Genomic DNA, 20,217 nt, shown 5'->3' with positions numbered 1-20,217 from the left:
TCCTCCTTTCTCACACAATATATCCTAATTATAGTTTCTCCCAGTTTCTCCACACCTCCTCTCTATCTCATACGCTCCTTCAATGAAAGAAAGAAGGAAGGAAGGAAGGAACAAAGAAAGAGAGGGAGGGAGGGAGGGAGGGAGGGAGGGAGGGAGGGAAATTAGAAGCTAAATTACTGACATGGTAAAACTCAGAAGAAAATAAACCAGACAAATTAACCAACTGCTGTGGGATAATGCTCTTGTACATTATTTGTCACTCATATTGGTTTAATAAAGTGCTGGTTGGTCAGTAGTCAAGCAGGAAGTATAGCTGGAGCAACCAAACTAAGAGAATTCTAGGAAGAGGGAAGGCAAAGAGTCAGTCACCAGGCAGATGCAGAAGAAGCAAGATGAGAATGCCTCACTGAGAAAAGGTACTAAGCCACATTAAACACAGACAAGAATTATGGGTTAATTTACGTTGTAAGACCTGGTTAATAATAATCCTGAGCTAATTGGTCAAACAGTTTACAATTAATATAAGCCTCTATGTGTTTCTTTGGGACTGAACAGCTGCAGGACCAGGCAGGACAGAAACTTATGCCTACACCCAACACATTTCAGGATCAAACGAAGTATATTCTTATTTCAAGTTAGTTATCCAGGTAAGTAAAGAATGAACCAGTTCCCTCAAACTAGGAGTAAGATTAGAATGAAAAAGCCCACTATAGCACTGGACATGCATGTGACTGTCAAGAAACAGGAAATACAAATTCTAAACCCCTTCCATAGTGGGCCTATTCCTTTTGAACACAGTTGCCAGTTTAGAGCTAATACACACCTCACCTGGGTCAGTTGCTTCCCATTTATGTGTTCACTACTTTCAGGAGAGTCATTATCAACTCTATCAACCATCATGGACCGCTGAATGCACTGGCTTTCAGGGCTGGTTTCCTTAGCAGACAAAAATCCAGGGCCATGACATGGCTCAGCTGGTATTGCTGTTCTGAGGCCCTTGGTTTGCTCTCTAGGGACTGATGCGAGAAGGAGAAAACTGACTCCCAAAAGCTGTCTTCTCGTTGGGTGGTGGTGGCCCACGCAATTAATCCCAGCACTCAGGGGGCAGAGGCAGGCGGATCTCTGTGAGTTCGAGGCCAGCCTGGGCTACAGATTGAGTTCCAGGACAGGTTCCAAAGCTACAAAAAAAAAAAGAATCCTGTCTCAAAACAAAAACAAAAACAAAAAAACAAAAAACAAGCTGTCTTCTCGCCTACGTACAAACCATGGCATAAACATACCTCACATATGCATACACAGTATTTCTCTTTTAAAATCAAGAGTATACAAGTACAAAATTCAGCTAAAACCTTCTATCTCAGTGTATGTTCTAACACTACATGGTACTTAATTAAAGAACCATGTGCTATTCATCCAACCTCAGATTTAAGTGGGCATCATGTACTTTGAGTGGCTTTGTTTTTTCTGAGACATGGTTTCTCTATGGAGCCTAGTCAAGCCTTGAACTCTAGATTCTCCTGCCAAAGACAAATTTAGTGGTATTCACAACTGCACCTGGCTCTGCTGGCTTCTGGCTGCAAAAATACTTCATTCAAAGAACAAAAGGCAACCCAAGAAATAAAAGTCACAGGGGCAGGGCCTAGGGGCAGGATTCATCCCCTAGGCCTTCTTCTCCGGACCTCCAGGCATCTCTACACCCAGAGGCCAGCTGGTCAGTCTCTGGCCTCAGCTTGGTGGAAACAAGAATTCTTTCCTTTTACTTAAATTTTAATTTTTTTAAATTTTACACTCACCAAGACTGTTTCATTGGCTACCTACAATGACTGGGAACTAGGGAGACTTCCAGATATAAAAACTGAGTCAGATTTTAGGGGCAGTGGAATCAAGAACACAGAAGTTTCCCTTCTGAGCTAGGTGCAGTCAAGTGGCACCCTGAAAAACTAGAAGTACGGGTGTTTCATTAAATCACTACCTAGATGGCTGTGCCTAAAGAATAGGAGACTTCCCTGCCTCTGCACATATTGTTAAAGGCTGGTGACAATCGGCCAAGAGGTAAGTGGCCCAATGAACAACAAGAGATGGCTTAGAGGGAAGACTGTATCAAATGTGGGTCACATCTCTTTAGTCAACCAACTCCCCAGATGTTAAGAGCTCACCTTAACACGCTGGGCTTCTGGGATTTCCGAAGTATTCTGTAAGCCCCTAGAAAATAAGGGACACAAGTCATTGGTACCTTCTGTTTAAAGAGCTGCCTATACTTCCAGAAAAGCAGAAAATCCACAGGGAAAGGCAGCTGGGCTTCCCAGACCCCAAAAGAGTGCTGGTCCCTTCTCCCTATGTTGTCAGTTCCAAAGATGGGAGGAGAAAGACCACTGGCCCACATCATCGTGGTCAAATTAATTAAAGCAAGCAATTAACTAAAGCAAGCTTTTTTTTATATGGGCTGCCTCCTCCTAAGGACAGGTTTGAGAGGTCAGCAGCAGACATAAAGAATATAAGGTTTCTATAGCTTAGAGGTAAGGGAATTCCAATGGGGGATTTGGTGGGATTATAGGAAGAGAATATAAGCATGACAAGTTAGTCATAACAACCTCCAGAAACAGAGACATGATAGCATGGTGGTCATAACAAGTTAGTCATAACAACCTCCAGAAACAGAGACATGATAGCATGGTGGTCAGAATAAGGTAGTGATAACAACCTCCAGAAACAGAGACATGATAGCATGGTGGTCATAATAAGGTAGTCATAACAACCTCCAGAAACAGAGACATGATTGCATGGTGGTCATAATAAGGTAGTCATAACAACCTCCAGAAACAGAGACATGATTGCATGGTGGTCATAATAAGGTAGTCATAAGAACCCTTTTGAAAGAAGATAGGCTTGCTAAATGGTTATAGACAATTTTTTGAAACAAAGACATAATTGCCATTCCTGGAAAAGGCACTATAGAACCATTTGTAGCTAAGGTTACAGGTGTCTCCAATTCTGGAGAAAAAGAGGTTTAATCATAAATAGGAATGAGCCTAGTTTGTCTTTGCTATAAGTGGCTTTTAAGCCTAAGATGGAGACAGGCTGGTTCATCAATTTCACAGGGAAAGGCCCCAAAAGGGCGCTGGCCCCTTCTCCCTCTTTCATACACTGACAGGAGGAAACGAACCGAAGGGTTGCAGGAATACAAATCCCATGACCAGGTCAGTCACTGCGGTTGCCAGGGGAAGCACTTGACCAAGAGTGACCAGGTGGTCCAGGTGGCACTGCTAACAGCAAGTTCCACTTCCTTCCCATGATGCCCATAAAGAAGGAAACCTATGAGATTTTTTATTGCAACAAAACCAAACAAGATACACTGAACTCATGACTTGAAATAAAATTAGATTGTCTTTTGATTTCATCTTTTGGTTTTTTGTTTGCTACTGGAAGAATTTTAGACATGACATTCTGATTGTCTCTCAGGAAGCCTACATGTTCAGAAATGAGTTCCAGATGGACTACATAGAAGGATTTCCAGTGGCTTAGATAAAGCAAGCATTCCTTAGAAACTTGTGAAACAGGTTTTCCATCCCAAAAAGGAGTCCTTCCCAGCAGCTACTGAGCTTTCTTAAATCCACATTTGTCCACTCCTGTACTGTGGTGCTTTCTCCCTGTCTCAAGCATTTCTCTCTCTCTCTCTCTCTCTCTCTCTCTCTCTCTCTCTCTCTCTCTCTCTCTCTCTCTGCTATGCTCTTTCTCTCCATAGCTCTACTCTTCTCTCTGCTCTCCCAATTCCCTAGTCCTGGCCATGTCCAACCTGCTTTACTTCTCTCTGCTGTGGCCCCTTCCAGATGCCTCTGAATAGTTTCTCTCTTACTCACAATAAAAATCTTGCCCCTAATAGGGTGGTCACATCAGTAGTTTCTTTACTGAGTCTCCTCGCATACACTAAGTCTGCCATTTTTACGGAAGAACAACTAACATTACAAGTAAAACCCAAACCAAGGAGAGTTTGACACAAAAGAGAAATTATGTTGGAAATAGAAATACCTGAGGAGAAGTCCAAAGTAGAAAAAGAAAAATCTAGAAAATTTCCATTTAACTTCAACCTTAATATCTTAATTAATTTCCCTATTGTGTAGGGTCACTTAAAAACTGGCTACACAATAAGAGCTTAATAACAGTCCTCAGCCATTTAAATAAACACTTTTAAAAACTTACCTACACAAAATAAGTGAACGACAGCCCAAGAATATCCATCTGCATCGAACTGTAACACAGAATTAAAAAGAAAAGGAAAAGCTAAGATATAGACAAACAGAAATTTGTACAGCGGGCAGGAGCCAAGTGAAGAGCGAGCCTAAGGCTCCGGAGCCTCTTTTCCGGACCTAGAATCAGCTCATCTCCCCAGACATCTTCCTGGGTTCTCCACTGTCCCCTCTGTCCCCCACCAATGTGTTAGAATGTAAATCCGTGACATCCAAACACTTGTATGACTGTCCTGGTAAAAAATGGAATCTCTCTAGATGGAGACAAGCCATTGTCTCTTCCCTTAAGAGGTAATCTGGTTGGGTGGGTCCACGACCTGGCAGGGAACTACCCACAGAAATGCAGGACCACTCTAGGAAAACTGGCTCACCTTAAAACATGCTAAACGAACAAATGGAATAATTATTCTTTTAAAGACTTACTGTTTACTTCCCAGCACAGTCCCTACTGGCTGCAATGGGGTTCAGCTGTCTTCCACCTTTCTAACTCAGAAAGATGCTGTGCTAGTTTGAATGTAATTGGCCCCATAAGCTCACAGGGAGTGGCATTAATAGGAAATGTGGCTTGGTTGCAGTTGTGTGACCTTGTAGGAGGAAGTGTATCACTCTGGGGGTGGGCATTGAGTTCTCCCATGCCCAAACTACTCCAATGTCAGAGGTCATTTGCTGTTGCCTGCAGAATGTCTGCCTGAACTCCGCCATGTCCCACCATGATGATAATGGACTGAACCTCTGAACTGTAAGCCACCCCAGTTCAATGTTTTCCTTTATAAGAGTTGCCGTGGTCATGATTCTCTTCACAGCAATAGAAACCCTAACTAAGACAGATGTAATTTTGTCATTTTTTCTCTTTCGCCAGATACTGGCCAGAACCTACATATGCTTTTTCTGACACTTGGGTTTTCTGATTCTTTCTTCAATGCTCCACTCCTCCTCAACCATGGCGGCTGCCTGCCACCCTGTGGCTGATCTCCACACCAGCCAGGTCCCCCTCATCTCCTACCCCCACCCCCACCCCACTTCTCTCCAGGGTTCTCTGCAGGTGCTAAGATTTAGAGCTTGCTCATTTGGGGTGGTGCTATTTTAAACTCTAATGAAATTGTCCTCCAGTTTATGTTTGAGTTCACTCTTCTTTTTTATTAGTAAGACTAAGAACCTCAAAAGGAAACCCTGATTTCCCAAGTATCATCTGGAGACCAGGAAGGAGCTCTCAAAAACTCCAGTGACATGGCAAACATATCTTCAGTCATATCTACAGTCTCCCAACCTGAAGAACAAAGACATCCTGCATTTTCCCAAGCGTGACTGTTTCCCATTCAACACAGCCAAGGGGACTGTATGAATTTACTTTGGCAATGCTGGGGAATAGAACTCAGACATTCCACATGGTAGGCGAGCAGTTTCTCACTGCCCCACTTCAACACTGACTCTTCCTTTTCTGTAAGACTTGACATCATCAAACACTCCACAGTTTCCTTGTTCTGCTTCTATCTCTCGCTCTGCAGGAGGTAGGGATTAGAACAGAGTACACACACTAATAGTCTGACATAAAGTAAATCCCAGAATAGCCATGCCCCACCCGAGTTGCCCTGCTTTCTCTCTGCTTAACACCCCTCATTCTTCCATATTTAAACCTGGTAAGGAGAGAGGCTTGCTCCAATGTCACAAAGCTCTGGATAAAATTCTAAAATACACATTTACTAGCTTATTTGGAGTACACTCTTTGATTAGAAAACAGAGATTAAAAAGTCCCTACCCAGGTTCTGGCTATTACAAATAATACTGCTATGAACATAGTTGAACAAATGCTTTTGTCATATGATAGAGCATCTCTTGGGTATATTCCCAAGAGTGGTATTGCTGGGTCCAGGAGTAAGTTGATCCCGAATTTCCTGAGAAACCGAAACACTGACTTCCACAGTGGTTGCACAAGATTGCATTCCCACCAGCAATGGATGAGGGTACCCGTTCCTCCACAGCCTCTCCAGCAAAGGTTATCATTGGTGTTTTTGACTTTAGCCATTCTGACAGGTGTAAGATGATATCTCAAAGTTGTTTTGATTTGCATTTCCCTGATTGCTAAGGAAGTTGAGCATGACCTTAAGTGTCTTTTGGCCATTTGAACTTCTTCTGTTGAGAATTCTCTGCTCAGTTCAGTGCCCCATTTTTTAATTGGGTTAATTAGCATTTTAAAGTCTAGTTTCTTGAGTTCTCTATATATTTTGGAGATCAGACCTTTGTCTGTTGCGGGATTGGTGAAGATCTTCTCCCAGTCAGTAGGTTGCCTTTGTGTCTTAGTGACAATGTCCTTTGCTTTACAGAAGCTTCTCAGTTTAAGTAGGTCCCATTTATTCAATGTTGCCCTTAATGTCTGTGCTGCTGGGGTTATACATAGGAAGCGATCTCCTGTGCCCATTTGTTGCAGGGTATTTCCCACTTTCTCTTCTATCAGGTTCAGTGTGTTCGGGCTGATATTGAGGTCTTTAATCCATTTGGACTTGAGTTTTGTGCACGGTGATAGATATGGGTCTATTTTCATTCTTCTACAGGTTGACATCCAGTTGTGCCAGCACCATTTGTTGAAGATGCTTTCTTTCTTCCATTGTATACTTTTAGCTCCTTTATCGAAAATGAGGTGTTCATAGGTTTGTGGGATAAAATCCGGGTCTTCTATACGATTCCATTGGTCGACTTCTCTGTTTTTATGCCAGTACCACACTGTTTTCATTACTGTAGCTCTGTAATAGAGTTTGAAGTCAGGGATGGTAATGCCTCCAGAAGATCCTTTATTGTATAGGATTGTTTTGGCTATCCTGGGTTTTTTGTTTTTCCATATAAAGTTGATTATTGTCCTCTCCAGATCTGTGAAGAATTTTGATGGGATCTTGATGGGGATTGCATTGAATCTATAAATTGCCTTTGGTAGAATTGCCATTTTTACTATGTTGATCCTCCCAATCCAAGAGCAAGGGAGGTCCATCCATTTTTTGGTATCCTCTTCAATTTCTTTCTTCAATGCCTTAAAGTTCTTGTCAAATAGATCTTTCACTTCTTGGTTAGATTTACCCCAAGATATTTTATGCTGTTTGTGGCTATCGTGAAAGGTGAAGCTTCTCTGATTTCCCTCTCTGCTTCCATATCCTTTGTGTATAAGAGGGCGACTGATTTTTTGGAGTTGATCTTGTATCCTGCCACATTACTAAAGCTGTTTATCAGCTGTATAAGTTCTTTGGTGGAGTTTTGGGGGTCGCTTATGTATACTATCATATCATCTGCAAATAACGAAAGTTTAACTTCTTCCTTTCCAATTCGAATCCCCTTGATCCCATTATGTTGTCTTATTGCTATTGCTAGAACTTCAAGCACTATATTGAAGAGGTATGGCGAGAGTGGACAGCCTTGTCGTGTTCCTGAGTTTAGTGCGATGGCTTTGAGTTTCTCTCCGTTTAATTTGATGTTAGCTGTCGGCTTGCTGTATATAGCTTTTATTATATTTAGGTATGACCCTTGTATCCCTAATCTCTCCAAGACTTTTAACATAAATGGATGTTGAATTTTGTCAAATGCTTTTTCAGCATCTAATGAAATGATCATATGGTTTTTTTCTTTCAGTTTATTTATATGCTGGATTACATTGATAGATTTTCGTATGTTGAACCAGCCCTGCATCTCAGGAATGAAGCCTACTTGATCATAATGGATAATTTTTCGGATGTGTTCTTATGGAATATATACACGCTAGAGTACTACGCTGCGGTAAAAAACAATGACTTCTCGAATTTTGCATGCAAATGGATGGAAATAGAAAACACTATCCTGAGTGAGGTGTCCCAGACCCAAAAAGATGAATATGGGATGTACTCACTCATAGTTGGTTTCTAGCCATAAATAAGGGCCACGGAGTCTACAATAGCTGAACCTAAAGAAGCTAAGTAAGAAGGTGAACCCAAGGAAAAACATATGGTTATCCTCTTGGCTAAGGGAAGTAGACCAAATTGCCGGGGAGAAAATGGGATCTTGGGGGTGGGGTGGGATGGGGGTAAGGGGAGATGGGGAGAGAAAAGGTAGAAGGGAAGGAGGGGGGACCTGGGGAAACAGGAGAATTGGGAAAAAGGAAAGGTGGATAGGGGAGCACGGAACCACAATTCTTAGTTAAGGGAGCCACTTTAGGGTGGGCAAGAGACTTGACCCTAGAGGGGCTCCCAAGTGCCCAAGATGAGGTTCCCAGTTAGTTCCTTGGGCAGCTGAGGATTGGGAACCTGAAATGACCCTATCCTAGAGCAATACTGACGAATATCTTGCATATCATCATAGAACCTTCATCTGGTGATGGATGGAGATAGAGACAGAGATCCACACTGGAGCACTGGACTGAGCTCCCAAGGTCCCAATGAGGAGCAGAAGGAGGGAGAACATGAGCAAAGAAGTCGGGACCATGAGGGATGCACCCACCCACTGAGACAGTGGAGCTGATCAACGGGGAGCTCACCAAGGCCAGCTGGACTGTGACTGAAAAAGCATGGGATAAAACCGGACTCTCTGAGCATGGCGAACAATGAGGGCTGATGAGACGCCAAGGACAATGGCAGGGGGTTTTGATCCTACTTAATGTGCTGGCTTTGTGGGAGCCTAGCCAGTTTGGATGTTCAACTTCCTAGATATGGACGGAGGGGGGAGGACCTAGGACTTACCACAGGGCAGGGAACCTGGACTGCTCTGTGGACTGGAGAGGGAGGGGGAGAGGAGTGGGGGGAGGGGGAGAAGGGTGGGAGGAGGGGGAGAAGGGTGGGAGGAGGGGGAGGGAGGTTGGAGGCTGGGAGGAGGTGGAAACTTGTTTTTTTGTTTATGTTTTTTTTCTTCTTTCCTCAATAAAAAAAAAAGTCCCTACCCTTTCAAAATTGTCAAGATTTTGTGTGTGTGTATACACATGTACATGTGCGCACGTGTATATGTGTGTGTACACATGTATATGTGCGCACGTGTATATGTGTGTGTACACAAGTATATGTGCGCACGTGTATATGTGTGTGTATACATGTATATGTGCGCACGTGTATATGTGTGTACACATGTATATGTGCGCACGTGTATATGTGTGTGTACACATGTATATGTGCGCACGTGTATATGTGTGTACACATGTAATGTGCGCACGTGTATTTGTGTGTACACATGTATATGTGCGCACGTGTATGTGTGTACACATGTAATGTGCGCACGTGTATTTGTGTGTGTACACATGTATATGTGCGCACGTGTATGTGTGTGTACACATGTATATGTGCGCACGTGTATATGTGTGTGTACACATGTATATGTGTGCACGTGTATTTGTGTGTGTACACATGTATATGTGCGCACGTGTATTTGTGTGTACACATGTATATGTGCGCACGTGTATGTGTGTGTACACATGTATATGTGCACAGGTGTATATGTGTGTACACATGTATATGTCCGCACGTGTATATGTGTGTACACATGTAATGTGAGCACATGTATATGTGTGTACATATGTATATGTGCGCACGTGTATTTGTGTGTACACATGTAATGTGCGCATGTGTATATGTGTGTACACATGTATATGTGCGCACGTGTATGTGTGTGTACACATGTATATGTGCGCACGTGTATATGTGTGTGTACACATGTATATGTGCGCACGTGTATGTGTGTACACATGTATATGTGCGCACGTGTATATGTGTGTGTACACATGTATATGTGCGCACGTGTATATGTGTGTACACATGTAATGTGCGCACGTGTATTTGTGTGTGTACACATGTATATGTGCGCACGTGTATGTGTGTGTACACATGTATATGTGCGCACGTGTATATGTGTGTGTACACATGTATATGTGCGCACGTGTATGTGTGTACACATGTATATGTGCACACGTGTATATGTGTGTACACATGTATATGTGCGCACGTGTATATGTGTGTACACATGTATATGTCCGCACGTGTATATGTGTGTACACATGTATATGTCCGCACGTGTATATGTGTGTACACATGTAATGTGCGCACATGTATATGTGTGTACACATGTATATGTGCGCATGTGTATTTGTGTGTACACATGTAATGTGCGCACGTGTATTTGTGTGTGTACACATATATATGTGCGCACGTGTATATGTGTGTACACATGTATATGTGCGCACGTGTATATGTGTACACACGTATATGTGCGCACGTGTATATGTGTGTACACATGTAATGTGCGCACGTGTATTTGTGTGTGTACACATGTAATGTGCGCACGTGTATTTGTGTGTGTACACATGTATATGTGCGCACGTGTGTGTGTGTGTACACATGTATATGTGCGCACGTGTATATGTGTGTGTACACATGTATATGTGCGCACGTGTATATGTGTGTACACATGTATATGTGCGCACGTGTATTTATGTGTGTACACATGTATATGTGCGCACGTGTATATGTGTGTACACATGTATATGTGCGCACGTTTATATGTGTGCAGACATACAAGCCTATAGGTGTACAGGTGGAGGCCAAAGACAGACAGCAGGTGCATTTTTTATTTTTGAAATAGGGTCTTGCACTAAACCTGAAGCTCACTGACTGGCTAAAAGCCCCTGGGATTCTCCCTGCACTGGGCTTGTGCCCCCACACGCAGCTTCATTTTTCGTTTTTAACTTGGGCACTGGAAATCCAAACTCTGGGCCTCAAGTATTTACCCAATGAGCCATCTCCTGAGCCCATGTTTTGAACTCCAAAATAAGACAAAGTATATAAATCGTTGCCACAGAGCCCACCAGAAGGCAAGTCCCCATAAATGTTTGTTACTGCTAGGGCCCCTGAGGTTCTTCCCAGCCTTAATATCTCCCCCTGTCGTGATGATCTGTTGCCATGGCCTGTTTCCCTCTCCTTTGCTCCAAAAGCCTCCAGTGTCTGCTGAAACACACTAATGTACGTATCCTTGGAGCCCAGCTCAGTGCCTGACCATTGGTAGAGTCTTGATAATGCCAGGGAAGAAAGGGGGAAAGGTAAGAAAGGAAAATCTAGCAATGAGATGATCACTGGGGCTGAAATGAGTCTCTAAGGGCCTCCTAAGATAAACAGCCTGGGCCCAGGATGTCAGTGAAAACCACTCTGCAGAGGAAGAAGGAAAATCAACTGTGATTGATTGCCCAAAGCTGGGGTGACTCGGGTGAGGGATCACAGGTTCCCAAGGCTGGTCAGACAATGACATGCTGCCCACAGCCACTGTTGAAGGCCTGGAGAAGGTGGCCATCCTGGTAGCATCTGACCATCTTTGCAGGGCCAGGCTATTGTTCTGAAAGAAAGGCAGAGAACACTGCACGTCCGATGTGAGCTACGAAAGGCTTTGACGATGCTGTGCGTTCACTGGACTTACTTGTGCGTCCTGGAAGGGAAGGCACCCTGCAGCAGCCACAAGGAAGAGGGCACTGTGAACAGGCAGATAAAACAGGCAACGTCAGCTTTCAACATCAAAGCACGTCTCAGAGAGTGTAGGGCTGGGGAGGGGAGACACACGCATCCACTGTAAGCTCTGAGACCACCCAGGTACTCTGACCACCTGAGAGTCCCGCTATCTGTACCTCACAGTCATATGCTCTGCTGACAGCTGGGCATTTCCTCCTCTGTGACTCAGCTGGCTTGTCCCTAAAGCCCAGTATTCACAGAGTACCTGAAAACTAGAGTTGGCTTACCCCAAAAGTGTCCCTGTTCATCACAGATCCCCCCAGATACGAAAGAGGCAAACTGGGAGATCAGATCACAACCATGTCAACTACTAAATGAATGCGCATGGAAAGTACATTATGTCTTATCCACCGCTACTAATAACTGATCTCAAGATCTCTAATAATAGGGCATATCCATCATGTGCTCTTGACAAGGTGTCCTCAGGACACAGTGTCAAGTCTGTGGCTTTGAACTGAGCCATGAGGAAATGATACACAAATGTGGAGACCAGGCTGGCTGAGAAGGCAGAAGCACTTGTCACCAGACCTGATGGCCACTCATGGTGGAAGGAAAGAACTAACCCCAGTAAGTTGTCCTTTGACCTCCACACATCACACACGCTTCGGTACAATCACATGTGTGCACAACACACACACATACACATCACAATAAATAATTGTAGTTTTAAAAACTTTTAATGGGAAGGCAAGTAAAAAAACTACAGAAAACGGTTGAAGAACTGACCAAGATTAAAGGATATGCAGGACACGTGCCACTCTGGAGGGGAAACCGGTACAAAACACAAACGGTCAAATAAAAGCATCAAATGGATGCCAGGCTTCTAATGTCACTGGTTATGTCAGGGGTGGCTGACATTAGGAGACATACAAAGTATTTAAGAACAAGGTTATGGCTATACAACTTGTTCTCAAGTAGATCAGAAAAATATGAATAATGAAATACATATTCTTACATACATTAAGTTATATTTGTATATATGGATTCATGTATATATGAGATATATGTGTGTATGTATATGAGATATATATGCATAGTATTTAATTTAATAAAAATATTATCAATAAAAAATTAAAACTTTAATCTTTATTTCCCAGATAAAAAGTTTTTTTTAAGAAAAACCTCTTATAATCCTGAAATACAGGTGAGGAACCACAGAGCTGGGATTGGCTTCACAGTCATCCAGGAGTGAAGCAGTGGGTGGATCTATAAGCTAGAGCCACTGAACTGGGAAACACAGAAACTTGATTATATTATTCTGTCTAATTTTTACTAACTATTGTTTAAAACGTTCTCTTACAAAACCCCATCACAGCTGGGCAGTGGTGGCACATGTCCTTAATCCCAGCACTCGGTAGGCAGAGGCAGGCAGATCTCCCAAATTCAAGGCCAGCCTGGTCTACAGAGTGAGTTCCAAGACAGCCAGGGCTACACAGAGAAACCCTGTCTAGAAAAACAAAAACAAACAAACAGCAAGGACAAAATCCACAGCCAATCAGAGGTATTTTCAGAACTCTCCTGGCTGCAGGCTTTGTCTAACAATTCTCTCCAAAGCACAAGCCTCTGCTCTGCTCTGTCTCTAGTCTGCTCTGGCCATTGTATAAAGACAACAACACAGCCCTGGGCACCTTCTCTGCTAACAATTTGTTACACCGAATGACAAGGAAAAGAGGTCAAAGGCATTTTGTACAACAGTGGTATTCAGTACAGATGCTGTCATCTTCACCTGGAAAAATTTTTATTTCATTTTTTGTTTCAGTAATGGGGCCTGACCCACACATGCTAAGCAAGGGTTCCACCCCTGAGCTATACCAGCCCTGCTTTTACTTTTATCATGAGACAGGATCTCACAACCATGCCAAGCTGACTTTGAACCTGCAATTCTTGTGCCTCAGCCTTCTGACAAGTTGGTATTACAGGGTTTTCTATGCCACCATTCGTGACTTTCAGGAGATGTTTACATATGGCATTATCAAGCATTTTATACCAATATGTTATCTATGTACAAAATTTTATATTCTTTTTATAGATCACATACATATATACATGTACAAACACGCACACCCATGTAACATACAACAACCTGAACAAGTCACAACTCAGCACATGATGATGACCCACCCCAGTGGTCCTCCTGACTGATAGGTGGCTCTATACTGTACCCAGACTTGCTGTTTGGGCACTAGGCAGAAGGAGGCCCTGGAGATCCCTCATAGCTAGACCCTACCTTTGGGAAGGTCAGAACAACATAGGCCAGCCTGTGGCCCAGAAACCTTGGCACTCAGCCTACCCACCTGACACCATGGTGAATTTTCAGTGTCCTAGAGGGCAATAATGGCAAACGGGAGTGGGGACTGTCAGCAGCTTTCTTGGTCAGCACAGAACAGGCTGGTTTTAGTGGGAAGGAGAATCCTGATGGGTTTGAGGGCTGACTCAAGGAGTGGAAGGCCACACGGGGGATGAGCAGGACGAGGAGTGTACATGCATGCGCAGGCTAGAGGTCATGCCTCAGGAATGATCCACGTTGCTGGGTTTTTCTTACATTTATTTTATTCTGGTGTGGGAGAACTGTCTATATTTTGTCAATTATGCTTTAAATAAATGCTGATTGGCCAGTAGCCAGGCAGGAAGTATAGGCAGGACAACCAGACAGGAAGTAGAGGCAGGTCAATGAGAACAGGAGAATTCTGGGAAGAAGGAAGCTCTCTCTTCAGTCCTGTCCAGACACCAAAGAAGCAGGATGTGACCTGCCCCACTGAAAAAGGTATGGAGCCATGTGGCTAACATAGGTAAGAATAATGGGTTAATATATGTTACAAGAGATAATAATAAGCCTGAGCTAATGTGATAATCAGTTTATAACTTATAGAGACATCTATGTGATTTTCTCTGGGACTAAACAGCTGGGGAACTGAGCAGACAGAAACCTCAGTCAACGTTATTCATATGATGTTTACTTACATATATGTCCGTGCACCAGATGCATGCCTGGTGCCTGAGGAAGTGGTGAGCCTCCATGTGGGTGCTGGGAATCAAACCAGTTCCTTCACAAGAACAAGTGCTCTTAACCACTGAGCGAGCTCTCAAGCCCAGATCCACTTTGTTTTTTGAAATAGGGTCTCAAAACCATGTCTTTCCCATTATATCACACACTGGAATTACAAGGCTTTTAAAATGGAGCTGGGGATTGATCATGAGCATCGTGCTATGTGCTTGTGTGGTAAGCACTAAGAACTGAGCAATCCCACCACCACTCCAGTTTTGTTTATTTTTAGATTTTAAGTTGTTTCCATGTTTTTCATTTGGTTCATCACTACTACTGCACAATTAGTGAAGTTTTGTGTACTCAGCATAGAAATATAATATGGGTTGGTTTTTCCCCTTGCAAGAAAATATTGCACCCTTTTGATCCCAGCACTCGGGAGGTAGAGGCAGGAGGAGTTTAAGGCCAGCCTGACCTACATAGTGAGTTGCAAGACAGCCAGGACTACCCAGAGACACCCTATCTCCAAAAAAGAAAACATTGCAAAAAGGAAAAAATAATTTTAAAAATAAGAAACAAAGTACAAATATATGACCGCTGATAAGAAATTCCTCCTTCAACTGTTTCCCAACAGTTTACATCAGGTCTACTCGGACATCCTTGGGGTGTTTGTTTTCTTTTAACTTACCTACAGATCTTTGTGAGCGATGTTTTCTGTATGAAAGAGAAAAGACATAATACATTAGTCTTTCCAAACTCCTTCACTTCCTTCAACAAAAAAATTTAGATTAAAAGCAAATAAATTATTAAACCAATTTTTAGGGGGCTTAAGAGCTCACTGCCAGGGGCTGGAGAGAAGGCTTAGCAATTAAGAGCTCTGGTGGCTCTTCCAAAGGTCCCGAGTTCGATTCCCAGCATCCACACAGTAACTTACAACTATCTATAACAGCAGTCCTGTGGGATCCAATGCCCTTTTCTGGGGCGCATGCATGCAGACAAAATTTCCATATACATAAAATATATAAGTAAATAAATCTTTTCTCTTTTAAAGAGAGCTTGCTGCCCTAGTGTTTCCTGCTGCTTCCTGTTGCTTAGACAAAGAATGACAGGTGGCGGCAGAGTCCTCTGCCAAAGCACTCTGACCACGGGTACAGTGTTTGTTTATGAACTAGATGATGTCGGTGTCAATTTTCAAATCTTACACACAAATCCAAGGACATGGAGAGAAATCAATGTGATCTACATCTGAAAAGAAACTAATCTCCAGTTCAACTTCTAGACTCTGTGTATGTATTCATTTGTTTACTGATTTTTTAAAAAATATTATTATTTAAGTGTGTGTGTGACTTTACATGCACCACTTGCAGATGCCCACAGAGGCCAGAGCTGGAGTTACAAGGTGACTGAGTATAAGACACTCAGAGTGGGTACTGGGAACCAAGCGCAGGTCCTCTGAGAAGGCAGAAAGGAGTCAAAACCTCTAAGCCGTATTTCCTGTCAGAGCTAATGGTCTTGGGAAGAGAACTAGTCTTGTTATATTTCCCAGGCTGTCCTTGAACTCCTAAACTCAACCGATCCTGCCTCTGCCTCCTGTGTAGCAGTAACTCCAAGCAAGCATCATTGTGCACAGCTACTCCTGTGTCTCCCTAAAGATCCCTTTCACTCACCCGGCTCTGACTGGGCAATGTTGGACATTCTCTGGACTAACAGAAATTCTGGAAACAGAAATGGGGATAAGGAGCATTTATCTCACCCTCAGAGAGAAGGAAGAAACAGCAGGTTGGGAGAGTGTAAACCTGGCACTTAAAGTGCCTTGAAATGAGGAACTTCTAACCTGGACTCTCTCCGTCTTTTTAATCAGATCAAGTAAAATTAACCCGTGGCCCAGAAGAGTAAAGTTTTAGCAGAGTCACACAGATTTTTCTGCTTTATGATGAAATAGGAGGAAGAATGACAGCTTAAATCTGGCTATTTCCGGATCATTTTAGTATCTGGGACAAGCTACAACTTCTGACGCCTGTTCAGATGGTGTGTTGCTTAGAACAGTGCTGCAGCCAGGCACAGAGACACACCCCTGTCATCCCAGCACGAGAGAAGGAGAGAGAGAGAGCACTGACAGAAGAAAAATGTGGTCTGCTCTTCAGGATACATTAAGTTTTCACGTGCTGGTAAGTGATCACATTTTTGTTCTTTTAATAAGCAGCTTCTATTCGAGAACAAAGCTATGACTTGTATCTTTGGGGTCTTTTGAACAAGCATGGCGAGCATGGGCAAGCATGGCTGTGCTGCCCCCTAGTGGGTAGAGTGCCTGGGCTCATAAGACCTGCATCTTCGATCTTGTTATTGTAAAATGTGCTGTCTTTCAAGCTATATTAGAAGCTAAAGATAGTGGAGCCCTCACAAGTCTGGCTGAAAGCAAGCATGGAGGGCACGGGTTGTGGGGCCAGTCTACCTTTGCTAAGAATAGCATGTCTTCCCAGCAACCACTGCAGGGTTTACCACACAGCGGTCCAGTTCCTAACAGGTCAGCCTCTTAGGCTTTTTTTTTTAAATTAAATTAACCACCCCCCCACCCCCATTTTACCTAGTCTGGGCTTTGTTTCTTTCGGTACAGGGTATCATGTATCCCAGGTTGGCTTTGAACTCACTCACCTTCCAGTGCTGGGATTCAGGAGTGTACCACCACACCCAATTATTTTGTTTTCATGAGACACACTCTGTATCTCAGACTGGCCTGGAACTCACTATATAGCTTAAGCTGGTCTTGAACTCAAAATAACTTTCCTGCCTCAGCCTCCTGAGAACTGGGATTACAGGTATAAGCTACCATGCCCAGATCTTTTCTAAATTTCACACCCTTTCAGACAGACTAAAGAGGCTGGGAAACAGAGTGATAACACACTGCATAGCGCCATTCCCCTAGGGCTCTGAGAACAACTTGGTCATTACTGTAAGGCATTCTCATTTTCAGGGCCTTGCTCCAGAAATAAGTACTCCCAATATCTCAGGGTTTGGGGTTACAAAATGCAACTCCTCAGAAGTCCTATCTCAGCTAATTATGGTAGCACAGGTGTATAGCTTCAGTTCTTGGGAGACTGAGACAGGAGAGCTGTAAGATCAAGGCCAGCCAGAACTACACAGTGAGAACGACTCCAGTTCCGAAGAGAAATGGTCACATGACAACAATTACAATAAGATATAATCCAGATATCACTGTGGATAGTCTAATTTCCTGCAAGCACGGATTCGAGTGTGCCAGGCTTTACCTGTATTGTCTAGTGTAATTATGGGTCAACAGACAAGACGGGAAGGAAATTAGGGAAGAGGCTGTCCAAGGTCTTAGGGTTTGGGCTCCACATTCTTGTTCTGTACCCGACTCTGTAATGGCATAGCCTGCCTGCCAGTTCTTCAGTGATAACCTCTCTGACCTTTAGCCACCAGCCTTCAATGGCTTCCTCTGCCTACCTGAAGTGTAGAAAACCCCAGTCATCCCATGTAGCTCACTGGAAAGGCTTCCCTGTGGTCCCCACATATGGCTGCAGCCCACATATGATCCTCGGGGCATCAGAGCCCACGTGTTAACGTCAGCTCTTCCCTACTCAACTCCGAGCTTCACAACGGTCGTGAATGCACTTTCCTCTCTCAACTTCGGGCCTGGCAGAATGTTTGCTGTTTAGTACAAACAACACACGATGAAAAGCAAGCCAACAGAGGCAGTATTCTAACACACCAGGCTATGAGGCTAATCCCACAAGCCACCATCCCCTTCCAGCCAGAGCCAGCAGGGGAGGGGCGGCACAACAGAGCGAGAACACACAGAATGAGCTGTGGATGGTGGAAATGAATTGCAGGCTCTACACCAAGTAAACTCTCGTAATCTGGGAATGATATCAGGAGGAGTCAGTTTTACTCTCTGGAGTTTATAAATTTATATATAACGGTAAAGCCAACTCTCCTCATAATTTTTGACACTTATTATTAGTGGGGGGCACATCAGCAGGTCTGGGGACAGCTCATGGCAGTCAGTTCTCTTCCACTGTGTAGGTTCCAAGACTCAAACTTTGTTGTATAGCTCGGAGGCAGCCCTTACCCAAAGAGACCCCTCAGTGGCCCTGACTGTAACATCTGACAGCGTGTGAGGGAGACAGCGCTGTGTCCGTCACGGAAATATATCCTTCCAGGTTCTCAGCTATAATGACGTAGAACATATCACACAACAAGGAGGTGGCACAGACGGCATTTCAGGTCCTGGGCTACAGAGTGAGACCTTGTCTCCAGGATACCAGATCTGCTGGTACAGACCTGGAGTCCCAGAACCGTGGAGGCAGAAGCACAGGGATCAAGAGGTCAAGGCCAAGTGCTGAGGAGGCAGAGGCAGGGAGAGCTCTGTGGTCCAAGCCCATCGGTCTACAGAGTGAGCTTCAGACCAGGACCACAGGCACAAAATGAGACTCTGACTCGAAAAAAAAAATCAAAACAAAGGAACAAACGGAAATCCAGAAATCTTCATCTCAAAGAAGATTTTAATGACAAAGTGCTAAGAAACCACCTACGTGTGAGCAAACAGGGACTGGCTCACACACACTCATCCAACATGGAGCAGCAACAGCAGTAGGCTGTCTGAGACTTGACAGATGAAAAGCCATTGTGTCAGTACATCTATATGTGTACAAGGAAAATGTCTGTAAAAATACAGGCTTTTCTGGTGTTTTTTCCTTTGCATTTCCTACAGCTGCTTATATCTTACTACCTTCACTATGGAGAGAGGTTTGTGGGTTTTCTGAGAGACAGGGTCTCGCACATCCTGCATAACCAGGTATGACCCTGACCTTCTGATCCACTTGACAACTGCCAGGACCACAGGCACACGCCACCACAACCAGGGCTTCACATGAGCTAAGGACACTACCGGCTGAGTTATGTCCCCAGACAAAGGTTTGTGACTAAAATTCTCACCCACTTGCTTGCTTCGCCATTTACTCTGATCAGAACTGGTGCTAGCCAGGTGTGTTGTACACACCTCAGGGTTAGAGTTTCAAGGTCTTCCTCAGCTATACTGTGAGTAGAGGTTTGAAATAGCCTGGGCTAATACCCTGTCTCAAAGGAAAAGAAAGAAATGGCTTGTTGGTTTGTGTGACTAAGGAAATAGAGTTAAAGACTCTAAATATTCTGTGTTCCCTAGTTACTATCACTAATTCTTTCATCTTGAAGCCTGATCCTAATTTGCAAGTAAAGAAGGGTCAGAAAAGTCCTGGGGTTGCTCTCTCACTTGACTTGATGCCCTCATCTGTAGAATCTTCCTGACCAAACCAGGAAGCAGAACTCTGTCGGGGTACAGGCCTTCATTTCTAAACTCATGGCTTAAAAACCTGAGTGATGTGATTCAGCCCCCACCCCAAAAAAAGCTCAGAAACTGAACTTGAACCTCAGAAGCCCTGGGGCTTGTTCCTGGGGTATAAAGAGGTTTATCATAGGGCTCTGCTCCGAGGGAGGGGAGTCA

At 43.7% G+C, this 20,217-nt stretch overlaps 1 protein-coding gene across 3 annotated transcripts in view; it reads right to left on the bottom strand.

Moving 5' to 3' along the window:
- Window positions 1–20,217, bottom strand: part of Tmem241 (transmembrane protein 241) — a 148,117-nt gene that overhangs the window by 98,783 nt on the left and 29,117 nt on the right. For all 3 annotated transcript variants that reach the window (XM_041659602.1, XM_041659603.1, XM_041659604.1), the window contains exons 6-9: window positions 15,406–15,431; window positions 11,646–11,697; window positions 4,198–4,246; window positions 2,157–2,202 (exon numbers count right to left, since the gene is read on the bottom strand). In XM_041659602.1, coding sequence (XP_041515536.1) covers window positions 2,157–2,202; window positions 4,198–4,246; window positions 11,646–11,697; window positions 15,406–15,431 — 173 coding nt within the window. The remainder of the gene's footprint in view (window positions 1–2,156; window positions 2,203–4,197; window positions 4,247–11,645; window positions 11,698–15,405; window positions 15,432–20,217) is intronic.

The sequence above is a fragment of the Microtus oregoni genome, unplaced genomic scaffold (genome assembly GCF_018167655.1).
Source record: "Microtus oregoni isolate MIOR12 unplaced genomic scaffold, Mior012 000011F_ref0000422, whole genome shotgun sequence".
Taxonomy (NCBI): domain Eukaryota; kingdom Metazoa; phylum Chordata; class Mammalia; order Rodentia; family Cricetidae; genus Microtus; species Microtus oregoni.
This window is presented reverse-complemented; position numbering and strand designations above follow the sequence as displayed.